Source organism: Salvelinus alpinus, chromosome 5 (assembly GCF_045679555.1).
Source record: "Salvelinus alpinus chromosome 5, SLU_Salpinus.1, whole genome shotgun sequence".
Lineage (NCBI taxonomy): Eukaryota > Metazoa > Chordata > Actinopteri > Salmoniformes > Salmonidae > Salvelinus > Salvelinus alpinus.
This window is the reverse complement of record NC_092090.1, coordinates 10,925,810-10,944,416: the sequence shown is the minus strand read 5'-3', so window position 1 is coordinate 10,944,416 and position 18,607 is coordinate 10,925,810. Positions and strand designations below refer to the sequence as shown.

Here is an 18,607-nt window from a genome sequence, read left to right as displayed (position 1 = left end):
TTGTTATTTTTTCTTTGCACCCCAGTATCTCTACTTGCACATCTATCACTCCAGTCCACTCCACTCCACTCCAGAGTTTAATTGCTAAATTGTAATCACTACGGCCTATTTATTGCCTTACCTCCCTAATCTTACTTCATTTGCACACACTGTATATAGACTTTTCTATTGTATTATTGACTGTACGTTTGTTTATTCCATGTGTAACTCTGTGTTGTTGTCTGTGTCAAACTGCTTTGCTTTATCTTGTCCAGGTCGCAGTTGTGAATGAGAACTTGTTCTCAAATGGCCTACCTGGTTAAATAAAGGTGATCTGGTCTACCTGGTTAAATAAAGGTGATTTGGCCTACCTGGTTAAATAAAGGTGATTTGGCCTACCTGGTTAAATAAAGGTGATCTGGTCTACCTGGTTAAATAAAGGTGATCTGGTCTACCTGGTTAAATAAAGGTGATCTGGTCTACCTGGTTAAATAAAGGTGATCTGGTCTACCTGGTTAAATAAAGGTGATCTGGCCTACCTGGTTAAATAAAGGTGATCTGGCCTACCTGGTTAAATAAAGGTGATTTGGCCTACCTGGTTAAATAAAGGTGATCTGGTCTACCTGGTTAAATAAAGGTGATCTGGCCTACCTGGTTAAATAAAGGTGATCTGGTCTACCTGGTTAAATAAAGGTGATCTGGTCTACCTGGTTAAATAAAGGTGATCTGGTCTACCTGGTTAAATAAAGGTGATCTGGCCTACCTGGTTAAATAAAGGTGATCTGGCCTACCTGGTTAAATAAAGGTGATCTGGTCTACCTGGTTAAATAAAGGTGATCTGGTCTACCTGGTTAAATAAAGGTGATCTGGCCTACCTGGTTAAATAAAGGTGATCTGGTCTACCTGGTTAAATAAAGGTGATCTGGCCTACCTGGTTAAATAAAGGTGATCTGGTCTACCTGGTTAAATAAAGGTGATCTGGTCTACCTGGTTAAATAAATAAATAATAATAGCAATAAGGCACCTCTGGGGTTTGTGATATATGACCAATATACCACGCCTCAGGACTGTATCCAGGCACTCCGCATTGTGTCGTATCCCACACCTCATCGGGCATTATTAAGTATACAATATGCTTCAGTACCTTGTTGAAATGTATGGAGACAGAAGAAACACTGACCACAAAACAGATCTGGGATCAGGCTAGCTTCACAATGACCAGATGACACAGAATGATTAGTCAGTGTGTAAACAATATGCTTCCAGTGCCTTGTTGAAATGTATGGAGACAGAAGAAACAGACCACATATTTGTAATTAAACTATATTTTAACAACTGTCAATTCTATATGGTACAATATTGACCAGGAGTCACAGAAGTGGAGTCATTTGATTGACAGGAAGGAGGAGGTGCTATATTGATCAGGTTCAGCCTATTGGAAGTCTGTACACACAGAGGATGTAGTGGTTACACGAGGAACAAGGGAAAGCTATATAGTCCGTACCTAGACACACTCCCATCTTGTGAAAACATTTCTCAAAACAGTGATAGAAATATATCCACTTGCATCATGGTGTTACTCACAGATCTCCCACAACAAGATGTCTCTGTTGGTGTATCGGTGGCTGTAGTACAATATTCAAATACAGTTCATCATGGCTGCGTTCTACAAAAGGTAGACTTCTGTTTTTTTGTTGTTTTTTTTAAAACGGAGGGACTATATAATATCATTACACCATACCCGCTCCCAAAATATTATATTATATAAAAGTTTAGCCCAGGAAAATGGGTACATATATTATATCTGTAGCGAAACATCCACACGTTAAGGTAATGTTGTCATTTCCATAGAGAGAGAGACTAAATACGATAGGCACAAATACAAAGAAAAACAGCAAAATAACTAAAACAAAAGAGATCTCACAGGGTTGATTTAAAGACCCAGATCATGTGTCGTTCTCATAAAGTATTCTTTCCCATAGTTCCTAGTTTATAGTTCACCCAGACAGCAGCAACAACCAAGTCCCCCCCTAAAATATCCCCACTGACCACACTAACAAAACAGACCAAAGTAATGGAGGAAGCACATATCCTATATGAACAACAGATTTTAAAGACATACTTCATACTTTTGTTCTAGAAAACTGACAGAACGAAATCTGAAGTATTATACATGCAAAATCCTCATTAAACATCGCACTCGTTACAAATGGGTTATCTAGCATAGCTTAGGGGTTTCTCTGCCTCCTCGGACTACAAAGTCCTGGTTTCATCTATTCACATTTCTAAAAAGGAGCCTCGTCTTCATTTCTTATGCGCATTACATTACAGTCCTGCAGACTGGACTGCAGATTGAAAAAGGCTAATGTTTACTGAAACCCTTTAAATCCTTGGAACTTCTGTTATTGAACCAAGCATCTGTTCATTCGCTTCACGGTCTCATGACATCATCAACAGAACTACTTTTTCAAACAAGATTTTTCTCCTCTTCTTTCTCATTTTGTTCTGTTGTTGTTGTTGATGTTCTGTTGTTGTTGTTGTTCTGTTGTTGTTGATGTTCTGTTGTTGTTGATGTTCTGTTGTTGTTGATGTCCTGTTGTTGTTGATGTCCTGTTGTTGTTGTCCTAGTGTTGTTATTGTTCTGTTGTTGTTGTCGTCCTGTTGAGGTTATTGTCCTGTTGATGCTATCGTCGTGTTTTTGATGTTATTGTCCTGTTGTTGTCGTCGTGTTGTTGATGTTATTGTCCTGTCGTGGTCGTTGTTGTCCTGTCGTGGTCGTTGTGGTTGTCCTGTCATGGTCGTTGTTGTCCTGTCGTGGTCGTTGTGGTTGTCCTGTCATGGTCGTTGTTGTCCTGTCGTGGTCGTTGTGGTTGTCCTGTCATGGTCGTTGTTGTCCTGTCGTGGTCGTTGTGGTTGTCCTGTCATGGTCGTCGTTGTCCTGTCGTGGTTGCTGTTGTTGTTGTGGTTGTCACACTACTAGGATTCCTTAAATAATGTTTAAACATTTTTAATTTTCATAGCAATATTTAATTAGTGTGTCACTATGGTGATGCATGGTCATCATCCGTCTAGTTTGGCCGGTTCTCCTGAGGCACTTGATGACACCGCCGTGTCATGTATTTGTCGTGTATGCGCATATTAACTAACAAGTAACAAACTGTCTTTAAACACACCTGAGATCGACATGAAGCAACAATATAAAGACAAGTCTTACAAAGTATATATCTTCTATATTTCCCTCATGTCATAAAGAGGCCAGTGGGATTATTACTTAACTGTTGCTGTACTGCATTAGTTGTTGTAGTTTAAATACATGTAGCCCTTTTTAAACCCTTTCTTCCCTCTTAGTTCCGCCTGTAGAAACAACAGACAGAAGTATAGAACCTGTCACCTGTTCTAGAACTGGAACCTGTCTCCCCCCACAGAGACAGAGCAGTAACCAGAGAGAAGACTCTAGGTTCTAGTTCCAGAACACTGACTGACTGATACACCAGATGGAACCATCAGGTGATCCCCTGCCTGCCCTGGCCTCTCTCTATCCCCCCCCCCCCCTCCCCTCTTTTTCCCCATCCCTCCCTCACTGTACTGTGTAGTGTGTTTACAGCTGATTGGTTCAGTGTGGTCTCCACTTTGGGGGAGTGGCACCACAGAGTCCTGTCCTGAAGGTATTTATAAACCCTCCATCTCTAACCGGTCATCCCTCCATCCCTCTCTCCTCTCCTCTGTCCCTTCCTCCCTCAGTTATCCACCCCTAGTTTAGACAGGCCCTGTCTGAACTCGTGCAGCTCATCAATCTTCCCATCCAGGACGTCCATGAACTTCTTCAGCTCTCCCTTCATGTTGCCCTGCTTGGACTGGCTGTCCTCGATGTCGGCCTGAAGACCCTCTATCCTATCCTCCAGGTCCTTGTTCTTCACCTCAGCAGCCTAAAGAGACAGAGATTATGGAGTTAGACTACTGATATAATTACGTTTTAAATTCACCCCAGCTGTCTAAAGAGATATGAAGTTAGATACTGCCACAACGTTATAAATAACTATAACTTTCACCTCAGCCTACAGATAACAAACAATAACGTATATTAGTCGCCTATTTAGCAAGTTTATTAGCTTGAGAGAATATGGAGGGGGAGAAGGGGAGGAGAGAAAGGGGAGAGGGAGAGAAATTGGGGAGAGAACAGGGGGAGAGAGAACGTAAGGGAGAGGGGGAGGGAGCGGGGGAGGAAGCGAGCGGGGGAGGGAGCGAGAGAGAGGCGGAGGGAGGGAGTGGCGGAGGAAGCGAGCGAGAGGGGAAGGGAGTGAGCGGGGGAGGGAGGGAGGGAGCGGCGGAGGAAGCGAGCGAGCGAGAAGGGGAGGGAGCGAGAAGGGGAGGGAGCGAGAAGGGGAGGGAGCAATGTGGGGAGGGAGCGAGCGAGCGAGAGGGAGCGAGCGAGAAGGGGAGTGAGCGAGAAGGGAGCGAGCAAGAGAGGAAGGGAGCGAGCGAGAGGGAGGGAGCGAGCGAGAAGGGAACGAGCGAGAGGGAGCGAGTGAGCGAGAAGGGGAGGGAGCGAGCAAGGTGGGGAGGGAGTGAGAGAGAGAGAAGGAGAGGGAGGGAGAGCGGGAGGGGGAGGGAGAGAGCGAGAGGGGGAGGGAGGGAGAGCGAGAGGGAGAGCGGGAGGGGGAGGGAGAGAGCGAGAGGGGGAGGGAGAGAGCGAGAGGGGGAGGGAGGGAGAGCGAGAGGGCTAAAATGGGAGGTCTAAACTGGTGCCTGGAGGCATTTCTCAGCTGACTGTTGAAACCTGATCACTGTGTGGGAGACCTGCTTTAAATAGAGAGACCACTAGACCAGACACTACTGATACTGTCTGGTATAGAGCTAGAGTTAATAGAATGAATATAACCTGCTTTAAATAGAGAGACCACTAGACCAGACACTACTGATACTGTCTGGTATAGAGCTAGAGTTAATATAATGGATATAACCTGCTTTAAATAGAGAGACCACTAGACCAGACACTACTGATACTGTCTGGTATAGAACTAGAGTTAATAGAATGGATATAACCTGCTTTAAATAGAGAGACCACTAGACCAGACACTACTGATACTGTCTGGTATAGAGCTAGAGTTAATAGAATGAATATAACCTGCTTTAAATAGAGAGACCACTGGACCAGACACTACTGCTACTGTCTGGTATAGAGCTAGAGTTAATATAATGGATATAACCTGCTTTAAATAGAGAGACCACTAGACCAGACACTACTGCTACTGTCTGGTATAGAGCTAGAGTTAATAGAATGGATATAACCTGATTTAAATAGAGAGACCACTGGAACAGACACTACTGCTACTGTCTGGTATAGAGCTAGAGTTAATAGAATGGATATAACCTGCTTTAAATAGAGAGACCACTGGACCAGACACTACTGATACTGTCTGGTATAGAGCTAGAGTTAATAGAATGGACATAACCCCTTCAGACCATGGAGCTTTAGTGTGATACAATACATCCAATATGGTGGAGATGCTAACATGTGATCATCACGATGGTTGTTACCATTGTTGCTGCATGTGTCTGACAGAGAAGAGAGTGGTGTTCTGAGCTATTCTGCCATGACAACCACTAGTGAATATTGCTTTGAACAGGAATGTCAGTGCTATTTGAGTCTATGTCTAATGGCTTGCTGAGGGGGTTCTCTGATCCATTGTGTCTAAAGGGAAGAGGAGGCATGACATTGTTGGTTTTATTCCCCTCCCTCCTCTGTCTAGCCGGGTTGGCCCTGAAGCTGAAGTATTTGAGGCATGTCATTGTTGGTTTTATTCCCCTCCCTCCTCTATCTAGCCGGGTTGGACCTGAAGCTGAAGTATTTGAGGCATGTCATTGTTGGTTTTATTCCCCTCCCTCCTCTGTCTAGCCGGGTTGGACCTGAAGCTGAAGTATTTGAGGCATGTCATTGTTGGTTTTATTCCCCTCCCTCCTCTGTCTAGCCGGGTTGGACCTGAAGCTGAAGTATTTGAGGCATGTCATTGTTGGTTTTATTCCCCTCCCTCCTCTGTCTAGCCGGGTTGGACCTGAAGCTGAAGTATTTGAGGCATGTCATTGTTGGTTTTATTCCCCTCCCTCCTCTGTCTAGCCGGGTTGGACCTGAAGCTGAAGTATTTGAGGCATGTCATTGTTGGTTTTATTCCCCTCCCTCCTCTGTCTAGCCGGGTTGGACCTGAAGCTGAAGTATTTGAGGCATGTCATTGTTGGTTTTATTCCCCTCCCTCCTCTGTCTAGCCGGGTTGGACCTGAAGCTGAAGTATTTGAGGCATGTCATTGTTGGTTTTATTCCCCTCCCTCCTCTGTCTAGCCGGGTTGGACCTGAAGCTGAAGTATTTGAGGCATGTCATTGTTGGTTTTATTCCCCTCCATAGTCGGTCTAGTCGCACCGCACCGATGACAGCTTGGCTGAGGAAATACGCTGTGAGGCTGTCAGATGACCGAGGGAGGTGAGTCGCTACCGAGATATAATATATATATATCTATATATATATGAAACATCATTACTGATATAGCTTCACTACTCATATAGATCACATCAGAACCACAACACAGCTACTATCCACACAGCATCACTACCGATACATACAGCTTCACATCTCATTCAGAAACATACACTATTACCTTGTCACTACCGATACATACAGTTTCACATCTCATTCAGAAACATGTACTATTACCTTGTCACTACCGATACATACAGTTTCACATCTCATTCAGAAACATACACTATTCCCTTGTCACTACCGATACATACAGTTTCACATCTCATTCAGAAACATGTAGTATTCCCTTGTCACTACCGATACATACAGCTTCACATCTCATTCAGAAACATGTAGTATTACCTTGTCACTACCGATACATAGAGCTTCACATCTCATGTAGTATTACCTTGTCACTACCGATACATAGAGCTCACAACAGAACCACAAATATATATTATCTATACAGCTTTACCCTGTTATACTCAGGTTTGCAGAAGCAGTCTAAACAGAAAAGAGTCTGGTTAGATATATTATGTACAGTGCCTTCGGAAAGTATTCAGACCCCTTGACTTTTCCAATATTTTGTTATGTTACAGCCGTACTCTAAAATTTATTAAATACATTTTTTTTCCATCATCAATCTACACACAATACCCCATCATGACAAAGCAAAAAAGTTCTTTTTAGAAATGTTTGCTAATTTATAAAATATCACATTTACTTAAGTATTCTGACCCTTTACTCAGTACTTTGTTGAAGCACCGTTGGTAGCGATTACAGCATCGAGTCTTCTTGGGTATGACGCTACAAGCTTGGCACACCTGTATTTGGGGAGTTTCTCCCATTCTTCTCTGCAGATCTTCTCAAACTCTGTCAGGTTGGATGGGGAGCGTTGCTGCACAGCTATTTTCAGGTCTCTCCAGAGATGTTCGATCGGGTTCAAGTCCGGGCTCTGGCTGGAGCACTCAAGGACATTCAGAGATTTGTCCTGAAGCCACTCCTGCGTTGTCTTGGCTGTGTGCTTACGGTCGTTGTCCTGTTGGAAGGTGAACCTTCGCCCCAGTCTGAGGTCCTGAGCACTCTAGAGCAGGTTTTCATCAAGGATCTCTCTGTACTTTGCTCCCATTCATCTTTGCCTCGATCCTGACTAGTCTCCCAGTCCCTGCCACTGAAAAACATCCCCACAGCATGATGCTGCCACCACCATGCTTCACCGTAGGGATGGTGCCAGGTTTCCTCCAGATGTGATGCTTGGCATTCAGGCCAACGAGTTCAATCTTGGTTTCATCAGACCAGAGAATCTTGTTTCTCAAGGTCTGAGTCTTTAGGTGCCTTTTGGCAAACTCCAAGCGGGCTGTCATGTGCCTTTTACTGAGGAGTGGCTTCCGTCTGGCCACCCAACCATAAAGGCCTGATTGGTGAAGTGCTGTAATGATGGTTGTCCTTCTGGAAGGTTCATTGGAAACAGGGATGCACCTGAGCTCAATTTCGAGTCTCATAGCAAAGGGTCTGAATACTTATGTAAAGTATTCAGATCCCATAAGTTTCTTTAATACATTTTCAAAAATTCCCCAAAAACCTGTTTTCGCTTTGTCATTATGGGGTATTGTGATGTATTGTGTGTGGATTGCTGGGTATTTTTATTTATTTCATCCATTTTAGAATAAGGTTGTAACATAACAAAATGTGGAAAAAGTCAAGCGGTCTGAGTACTTTCCGAAGGCCCTGTATATTTCTGAAATGATTCCTCTGTCTACATAGCAGCTAATCACGTTCTCTCTACACCGGGGGGTCAGTCAGGCCCGCGGGGGGTCAACCAGGCCCGCGGGGGGTCCAATTAAAAATTATTTCTCCCCAATTTCGATCTTGTCTTATTGCTGCAACTCCCCAATAGGCTCAGGAGGCGAAGGTTGACTCATGCATCCTCCGAAACATGACCCATCAAACCACGCTTCTTAACACCCGCCCACTTAACCCGGAAGCTAGCCGCACCAATGTGTCGGAGGAAACACCGTTCACCTGACGATTGAGGCCAGCCTGCAGGCGTGCGGCCCGCCACAAGGAGTCGCTAGAGCGCGATGAGCCAAGTAAATCCCCCCAGGCCAAACCCTCCCCTAACCCGGACGACACTGGGTCAGTTGTGCACCGCCCTATGGGACTCCCGATCACAGCCGGTTGTGATACAGCCTGGGATCGAACCCGAGTCTGTAGTGATGCCTCTAGCACTGCAGTGCCTTAGACCGTTGTGCCACTCGGGAGGCCCAATCCTAACTCAATATACTTTAAAATGACTAAAATCAAATTCTAAATCTGGCACTCCGATATTCTAAATCTGGCCCTCCAAGCCAGTCCCACTGCTCTTTAACTTGTCATTCTGCCCCTCTAATCAGGGACTGATTTAGACCTAGAACACTAGACGGGAGCAAAGAATTATCAGGTACCACAGACAACCAGAAGTAGTCTGGACCTCATAGGGTCAGAGTTCAATACCCCTGGTCTACTATCTGAACGTGCCATAACTCTTTCACCTGGTTGACAGATCTGTCTCTACTGGGGACCAGCTACCATACCACAGAGACCAACATGCATATTAAGACCTCTCTCTCTCCTCTCTCAGTAGCACAAGTTTGAGTTCACTTAAGGCAATGTTGTTGGGTTTACATGAACCTTTGCTAGAGGCGGTTTGTTTGATGGCTTTCATGGGTTCTTCAGTGCCTTTAATCTAGCATGATACCTACAATGATATTGTATTATGGACACTTACATGTAAACAGTACGTATGCACTCAGCGATGAAGAATTAACAATGGAACATCAGTCATCATAACAAGAACTAGCACTGCCTGGTCCTCCATTTCCTGTTACGCTACCTGCATGCTGAGCACGGGCTAACCCCTGTTCAACACGGACGCTGGCAACCAATGACAAGATCCTGGAACTCGTCACGGCTCTGGTTCCTTCGTCAGCGCTTGAGGGCCAGGTCTGAGTTATGGGCCGCCCACTCCTGCATCGGCACGGATTCTCAAACCGGTCACGGATTATGAGCCATAATCCTCTACTGCTTGTGTGTGGAGCTACATTAGTTCCATCAGTATTGGAATTCTGAGTGTGGAGCCTACATTAGTTCCGTCAGTATTGGAATTCTGAGTGTGGAGCCTACATTAGTTCCATCAGTATTGGAATTCTGAGTGTGGAGCCTACATTAGTTCCATCAGTATTGGAATTCTGAGTGTGGAGCCTACATTAGTTCCGTCAGTATTGGAATTCTGAGTGTGGAGCCTACATTAGTTCCGTCAGTATTGGAATTCTGAGTGTGGAGCCTACATTAGTTCCGTCAGTATTGGAATTCTGAGTGTGGAGCCTACATTAGTTCCGTCAGTATTGGAATTCTGAGTGTGGAGCCTACATTAGTTCCGTCAGTATTGGAATTCTGAGTGTGGATCCTACATTAGTTCCGTCAGTATTGGAATTCTGAGTGTGGATCCTACATTAGTTCCGTCAGTATTGGAATTCTGAGTGTGGAGCCTACATTAGTTCCATCAGTATTGGAATTCTGAGTGCGGAGCCTACATTAGTTCCATCAGTATTGGAATTCTGAGTGCGGAGCCTACATTAGTTCCATCAGTATTGGAATTCTGAGTGTGGAGCCTACATTAGTTCCATCAGTATTGGAATTCTGAGTGCGGAGCCTACATTAGTTCCATCAGTATTGGAATTCTGAGTGCGGAGCCTACGTTACTTCCGTCAGCATTGCTAATACGATCATGATTGTGTCAGCCTAACGTTCCAGTAGCTATGCTGCTTCTGTTTTGCATCACATCTGATACAATATATAACACCGACGCTGCATTTACTTTGCAGGTGGCTGGCTGGGCTCATAGGTCAAATATTCTCATGTACCAAGATGACAGCTCATCTTGCTCAGCAAGGCCACACGGCGGTGCAGCTACAGTATATTGACAGATGATTGACTGTGTTCATAGGTAGAATATCCTCATGATCCACCCGGCAGGGTATCACTATGGCAGGCCGGTTCATACTAGTATATTTCCCATGTACCAAGAGTATAATAGCCATACGGCTGCATTAGCTTACACAGTATTCACACATTGGCTAGTAGTCAGTCCTGTGTGGTAGAATGACCTGGTCTATTGAGAGTCTTAAACAACGCATTCTGACTTCACATAGTTAATCGCCTGGCTTGGGGGATTTGATAGAGCATATCGTCCTCACTGCCTGTAGTTATATTATCATCTTCATATGACACTTGGTTCTGGCAGTGAGCTACCCTGAAGGATCAGAGTCCTAACACTTGGTTCTGGCAGTGAGCTACCCTGAAGGATCAGAGTCCTAACACTTGGTTCTGGCAGTGAGCTACCCTGAAGGAGTAGAGTCCTAACGCCTAACGCTTGGTTCTGGCAGTGAGCTACCCTGAAGGAGTAGAGTCCTAACGCCTAACGCTTGGTTCTGGCAGTGAGCTACCCTGAAGGAGTAGAGTCCTAACGCCTAACGCTTGGTTCTGGCAGTGAGCTACCCTGAAGGAGCAGAGTCCTAACGCCTAACGCTTGGTTCTGGCAGTGAGCTACCCTGAAGGATCAGAGTCCTAACGCCTAACTCTTGGTTCTGGCAGTGAGCTACCCTGAAGGAGCAGAGTCCTAACGCCTAACGCTTGGTTCTGGCAGTGAGCTACCCTGAAGGATCAGAGTCCTAACGCCTAACGCTTGGTTCTGGCAGTGAGCTACCCTGAAGGAGCAGAGTCCTAACGCCTAACTCTTGGTTCTGGCATTGAGCTACCCTGAAGGAGCAGAGTCCTAACGCCTAACGCTTGGTTCTGGCAGTGAGCTACCCTGAAGGAGTAGAGTCCTAACGCCTGGTTCTGGCAGTGAGCTGTCCTGAAGGATCAGAGTCCTAACGCTTGGTTCTGGCAGTGAGCTACCCTGAAGGAGCAGAGTCCTAACGCCTAACGCTTGGTTCTGGCAGTGAGCTACCCTGAAGGAGCAGAGTCCTATCTCTTGGTTCTGGCAGTGAGCTACCCTGAAGGAGTAGAGTCCTAACGCTTGGTTCTGGCAGTGAGCTACCCTGAAGGAGCAGAGTCCTAACGCTTGGTTCTGGCACTGAGCTACCCTGAAGGAGCAGAGTCCTAACGCTTGGTTCTGGCAGTGAGCTACCCTGAAGGAGTAGAGTCCTAACGCTTGGTTCTGGCAGTGAGCTACCCTGAAGGAGCAGAGTCCTAACGCTTGGTTCTGGCAGTGAGCTACCCTGAAGGAGCAGAGTCCTAACGCTTGGTTCTGGCACTGAGCTACCCTGAAGGAGCAGAGTCCTAACGCCTAACGCTTGGTTCTGGCACTGAGCTACCCTGAAGGAGCAGAGTCCTAAAGCCTAACGCTTGGTTCTGGCAGTGAGCTACCCTGAAGGAGCAGAGTCCTAACTCCTAACGCTTGGTTCTGGCAGTGCGCTACCCTGAAGGAGCAGAGTCCTAACTCCTAACGCTTGGTTCTGGCAGTGCGCTACCCTGAAGGAGTAGAGTCCTGACGCTTGGTTCTGGCAGTGAGCTACCCTGAAAGAGCAGAGTCCTAACGCTTGGTTCTGGCAGTGCGCTACCCTGAAGGAGCAGAGTCCTAACTCCTAACGCTTGGTTCTGGCAGTGAGCTACCCTGAAGGATCAGAGCCCTAACTCTTAGACATGCATTGTAATCTTTTCTAATAAATGGTTAAACGTACAGGTGGTGTTTTATTTCTGAAGTAAGGAAGTAGCCAGAAAGGCTCATAGGGCAGGAGCCCATCTCCTGTTTCTGTAGCATGACGCAGCTTGATGTACCAGTACACCCCCTAGACAGAACGCTAGTCTATCTCCTGTTTCTGTAGCATGACGCAGCTTGATGTATCAGTACACCCCCTGGACAGAACGCTAGTCTATCTCCTGTGTCTGTAGTGTGAGTCAGCTTGATGTACCAGTACACCCCCTAGACAGAACGCTAGTCTATCTCCTGTTTCTGTAGCATGATGCAGCTTGATGTACCAGTACACCCCCTAGACAGAACGCTAGTCTATCTCAGGGCTTTACCTTCAATCTATTTTCTTAATGCCGAGTGCCAAGCAGAGACGCATCTGGTCCCATTTTTACAATCTTTGGTACGACTCGGCCGGAACTCCTAACCTTCCAATCTCAGGACGGACACTAAAACCACAAAGGCCACTGAGTTGGGCTTAGAAATAAATACAAGTGAGTTTTATCTCTGAAACTGACGGATTTCCAGAGACTGAATGTGTGACCCTGGTTTCCAGAACGGTCTCTACTTGAGACCAGCTCCCATACCATAGATCCAGTCTGGTTTATGTCAGATCCTTTGTGGTTGTCAGGTTATGAGTGTGATGTACGGTAGGCTTTGACACTGGTCACAGAGAAACAGATGGTCTGATCTAGGGTAGGTTTAAACACAGACTGGTTTTGATAACGGGTTAGACTAGATGTATGGCTGGGTTTAATAGCAGTATGGGTTAGTATATCACTTTAGGGGTGGGTATACCAGGTGGTCCCTGTTGCCGGGTAGAAAGGGAGAATGAAGATGTGGTGTGTGAATCAATCTAGACTCAGGGTTTCTCACACCAGTCAGTCAGTCAGTCATCTAGATACTGTAGGATCTGAGAGCAATGTGTGTGTGTCTGTGCACGTCCAGCCAGCCAACAACATTCTGTAGGATCTCCCCCAGCCAGCCATGACCAATATCTGTCAACATGCTGTTGGATCTCCCCCAGCCAGCCATGACCAATATCTGTCAATATGCTGTTGGATCTCCCCCAGCCAGCCATGACCAATATCTGTCAATATGCTGTTGGATCTCCCCCAGCCAGCCATGACCAATATCTGTCAACATGCTGTTGGATCTCCCCCAGCCAGCCATGACCAATATCTGTCAACATGCTGTTGGATCTCCCCCAGCCAGCCATGACCAATATCTGTCAACATGCTGTTGGATCTCCCCCAGCCAGTCATGACCAATATCTGTCAACATGCTGTTGGATCTCCCCCACCCAGCCATGACCAATATCTGTCAACATGCTGTTGGATCTCTCCCACCCAGCCATAACCAATATCTGTCAACATGCTGTTGGATCTCTCCCACCCAGCCATGACCAATATCTGTCAACATGCTGTTGGATCTCTCCCACCCAGCCATGACCAATATCTGTCAACATGCAGTAGGATCTCTCCCACCCAGCCATGACCAATATCTGTCAACATGCTGTAGGATCTCTCCCACCCAGCCATGACCAATATCTGTCAACATGCTGTAGGATCTCTCCCACCCAGCCATAACCAATATCTGTCAACAGCACACTGACATCTTCAGCTGTTTCTGCCAAGCTGATACATTATATTACATTTGATTAACAATGATTCTGTCTGCGTCCCAAAGGCATCCTTTATAGTGCACTCCTTTTGACCAGGGCCCATAGGGGCCCATAGGGGTCTGGACTAAAGTAGTGCACTATAAAGGGAATAGGTTGCCATTTGGGATGCAACCCATGTCTTTATGAGAAGAATGCTCTTCATGTTCAAGAGGAGAGATCTGTAATTACAATACTGTGATCAAATAGAACTGTGATTCAAATAGAACTGTGATCCAATGGAAGTGTGATTCAATAGAACTGTGATTCAAATAGAACTGTGATTCAATGGAACTGTGATCCAATGGAACTGTGATTCAATAGAACTGTGATCCAATGGAACTGTGATCCAACGGAACTGTGATTCAATGGAACTGTGATCCAATGGAACTGTGATTCAATAGAACTGTGATCCAATGGAACTGTGATCCAACGGAACTGTGATCCAACGGAACTGTGATTCAATAGAACTGTGATCCAATGGAACTGTGATCCAACGGAACTGTGATCCAACGGAACTGTGATCCAACGGAACTGCGATCCAACGGAACTGCGATCCAACAGAACTGTGATCAAATAGAACTGTGATCAAATAGTTTCCATTGTTGAGAATGTAACTCTCCACTCTAGTCTATTCTTTAGGAGAGAATACCTTTTAATAACAGTGTGGATCATAGCAACCATTTAACACGATATACAGTATCCTCATCATAGTTCTAAATAGAACACTACTGGACCTGTTATTAATACAGGACCATGTGGAATATAACGGACCTGTTATTAATACAGAACAATGTGGAATATAATGGACCTGTTATTAATACAGGACCGTGTGGAATATAATGGAACTGTTATTAATACAGAACCATGTGGAATATAATGGACCTGTTATTAATACAGGACCATGTGGAATATAACGGACCTGTTATTAATACAGGACCATGTGGAATATAACGGACCTGTTATTAATACAGAACCATGTGGAATATAACGGACCTGTTATTAATACAGAACCATGTGGAATATAACGGACCTGTTATTAATACAGGACCATGTGGAATATAACGGACCTGTTATTAATACAGAACCATGTGGAATATAACGGACCTGTTATTAATACAGGACCATGTGGAATATAACGGACCTGTTATTAATACAGAACCATGTGGAATATAACGGACCTGTTATTAATACAGAACCATGTGGAATATAACGGACCTGTTATTAATACAGAACCATGTGGAATATAACGGACCTGTTATTAATACAGAACCATGTGGAATATAACGGACCTGTTATTAATACAGAACCACGTGGAATATAACGGACCTGTTATTAATACAGAACCACGTGGAATATAACGGACCTGTAATTAATTCAGAACCACGTGGAATATAACGGACCTGTTATTAATACAGAACCACGTGGAATATAACGGACCTGTTATTAATACAGAACCATGTGGAATATAACATACCTGTTATTAATACAGAACCACGTGGAATATAACGGACCAGTTATTAAAACAGAACCACATGGAATATAACGGACCTGTTATTAATACAGAACCACGTGGAATATAACGGACCTGTTATTAATACAGAACCACGTGGAATATAACAGACCTGTTATTAATACAGAACCACGTGGAATATAACGGACCTGTTATTAATACAGAACCACGTGGAATATAACAGACCTGTTATTAATACAGGACCACGTGGAATATAACAGACCTGTTATTAATACAGAACCACGTGGAATATAACGGACCTGTTATTAATACAGAACCACGTGGAATATAACGGACCTGTTATTAATACAGAACCACGTGGAATATAACGGACCTGTTATTAATACAGAACCACGTGGAATATAACGGACCTGTTATTAATACAGAACCACGTGGAATATAACGGACCTGTTATTAATACAGAACCACGTGGAATATAACGGACCTGTTATTAATACAGAACCACGTGGAATATAACGGACCTGTTATTAATACAGAACCACGTGGAATATAACGGACCAGTTATTAAAACAGAACCACATGGAATATAACGGACCTGTTATTAATACAGAACCACGTGGAATATAACGGACCTGTTATTAATACAGAACCACGTGGAATATAACAGACCTGTTATTAATACAGAACCACGTGGAATATAACGGACCTGTTATTAATACAGAACCACGTGGAATATAACAGACCTGTTATTAATACAGGACCACGTGGAATATAACGGACCTGTTATTAATACAGAACCACGTGGAATATAACGGACCTGTTATTAATACAGAACCACGTGGAATATAACGGACCTGTTATTAAGACAGAACCACGTGGAATATAATGGACCTGATATTAATACAGAACCACGTGGAATATAATGGACCTGTTATTAATACAGAACCACGTGGAATATAACGGACCTGTTATTAATACAGAACCACGTGGAATATAACGGACCTGTTATTAATACAGAACCACGTGGAATATAACGGACCTGTTATTAATACAGAACCACGTGGAATATAACGGACCTGTTATTAATACAGAACCACGTGGAATATAACGGACCTGTTATTAATACAGAACCACGTGGAATATAACGGACCTGTTATTAATACAGAACCACGTGGAATATAACGGACCTGTTATTAATACAGAACCACGTGGAATATAACGGACCTGTTATTAATACAGAACCACGTGGAATATAATGGACCTGTTATTAATACAGAACCACGTGGAATATAACGGACCTGTTATTAATACAGAACCATGTGGAATATTCCGAATAAACTCAGTAACAATAACTTGTTAGAGACTCAATGAACACTGAGAACAAACAAGAGGTGTGTGTGTGTGTGTGTGTGTGTGTGTGTGTGTGTGTGTGTGTGTGTGTGTGTGTGTGTGTGTGTGTGCACGTGTGATCATATTGTAATGGAACAATCTAGATCTGCTGCTTCACCCAGAGAGAGAGAGAGAGAGTGTGTCACTCACAGTTCCAGCGTATTGGGTTAGGCTTCAGTACCTGTAGTTTCTCTGTGATGCTCTCACACTCTGCCATCAGTTGAGGGATGATCTCTGCTTGCTTCCTCAGGTTCTCCAGTTCCTGGAAGGAACACACATATTAATATCCTCATCAGACCTCCTGTACCTCAGTCCTCATCAGTCCTCCTGTACCTCAGTCCTCATCAGTCCTCCTGTACCTCAGTCCTCATCAGTCCTCCTGTACCTCCTGTACCTCAGACCTCATCGGACCTCCTGTACCTCAGACCTCATCAGTCCTCCTGTACCTCAGTCCTCATCAGTCCTCCTGTACCTCCTGTACCTCAGACCTCATCAGACCTCCTGTACCTCAGTCCTCATCAGACCTCCTGTACCTCAGTCCTCATCAGTCCTCCTGTACCTCAGTCCTCATCAGTCCTCCTGTACCTCCTGTACCTCAGTCCTCATCAGACCTCCTGTACCTCAGTCCTCATCAGTCCTCCTGTACCTCAGACCTCATCAGACCTCCTGTACCTCAGACCTCATCAGTCCTCCTGTACCTCAGTCCTCATCAGACCTCCTGTACCTCAGACCTCATCAGACCTCCTGTACCTCAGTCCTCATCAGACCTCCTGTACCTCAGTCCTCATCAGACCTCCTGTACCTCAGTCCTCATCAGACCTCCTGTACCTCAGTCCTCATCAGACCTCCTGTACCTCAGGTTCTCCAGTTCCTGGAAGGAACACACATATTAATATCCTCATCAGACCTCCTGTACCTCAGTCCTCATCAGTCCTCCTGTACCTCAGTCCTCATCAGACCTACTGTACCTCAGTCCTCATCAGACCTACTGTACCTCAGTCCTCATCAGTCCTCCTGTACCTCAGTCCTCATCAGACCTCCTGTACCTCAGTCCTCATCAGACCTACTGTACCCCCAACTTCTCCACCCCCTGCCTCAGCCCCCCAACCCCATCTCAGCCCTCCACCCCCCTGTCTCCGCCACCCAACCCTGCCACTCCCCTGCCTTTGACCCTCAACCCCTCTGCCCCCCAACCCCCTGCTTCCACCTCCCCAACCCCGAGAATGACCACATCAAAATGTGATGTGTCCCGTTAGCTTAAGTGCTAATTGTTCACTTTGTTTGAAGTGGCCCCAAGGTCACGGATGGCAAGGCAACGCCACGCCACGGAAGTTCAATAATTCATGGTCACGTTTGAATTTTTTTATTTTATTGTCAGGTGCTGCAGGAGAGGAGAAGTGAGGGGTGGGAAGGTGAGAGGAAGGGGGAGAATGAGATGGGGGGGGGAGAAGGAGAGAGAAGCGAGGGAGGACAAGGAGAGCGAGAGAGAAGAAGAAGACAGCAGATGTGTGCAGGTTGCTGTGGTGAGTCATTCTTCTCCTTGTCCACTGTGACTGAAGCTACAGATGAACCACAGTGTTATGAACCCCTCACTCTCTTCCTGTTACTCTCTCACCCCATCCCTCTCTCACCCCATCCCTCTCTTGGCCTCTCTCACCCCATCCCTCTCTTGGCCTCTCTCACCCCATCCCTCTCTTGCTCTCAAAATTACGTATATTCTCTTACTCTCCATATCCCTCTAACATGATATGGATGTTTGTAAACTAGCCGTGACGATTACAGACACCGTCATGATGCTTCCATTTCTTTAATTTTTTATTTTATTTTCACCCCTTTTTTCTCCCCAATTTTGTGGTATCCAATTG

General features: G+C 45.2%; 1 protein-coding gene across 3 annotated transcripts in view; it reads right to left on the bottom strand.

Annotated features, from left to right (window-relative positions):
* Positions 1–1,288: 1,288 nt before the first annotated feature.
* The window catches only part of homer2 (homer scaffold protein 2), a 127,952-nt gene continuing 110,633 nt past the window's right edge, over positions 1,289–18,607 (bottom strand). For 2 of the 3 annotated variants that reach the window (XM_071400559.1, XM_071400557.1), the window contains exons 8-9: positions 16,924–17,004; positions 3,531–3,905 (exon numbers count right to left, since the gene is read on the bottom strand). In XM_071400559.1, coding sequence (XP_071256660.1) covers positions 3,717–3,905; positions 16,924–17,004 — 270 coding nt within the window. In that variant the 3' untranslated portion in view covers positions 3,531–3,716. Of the gene's footprint in view, positions 3,906–16,923; positions 17,005–18,607 lie in introns of all 3 variants that reach the window. The other variant, XM_071400560.1, reaches the window with a different exon arrangement.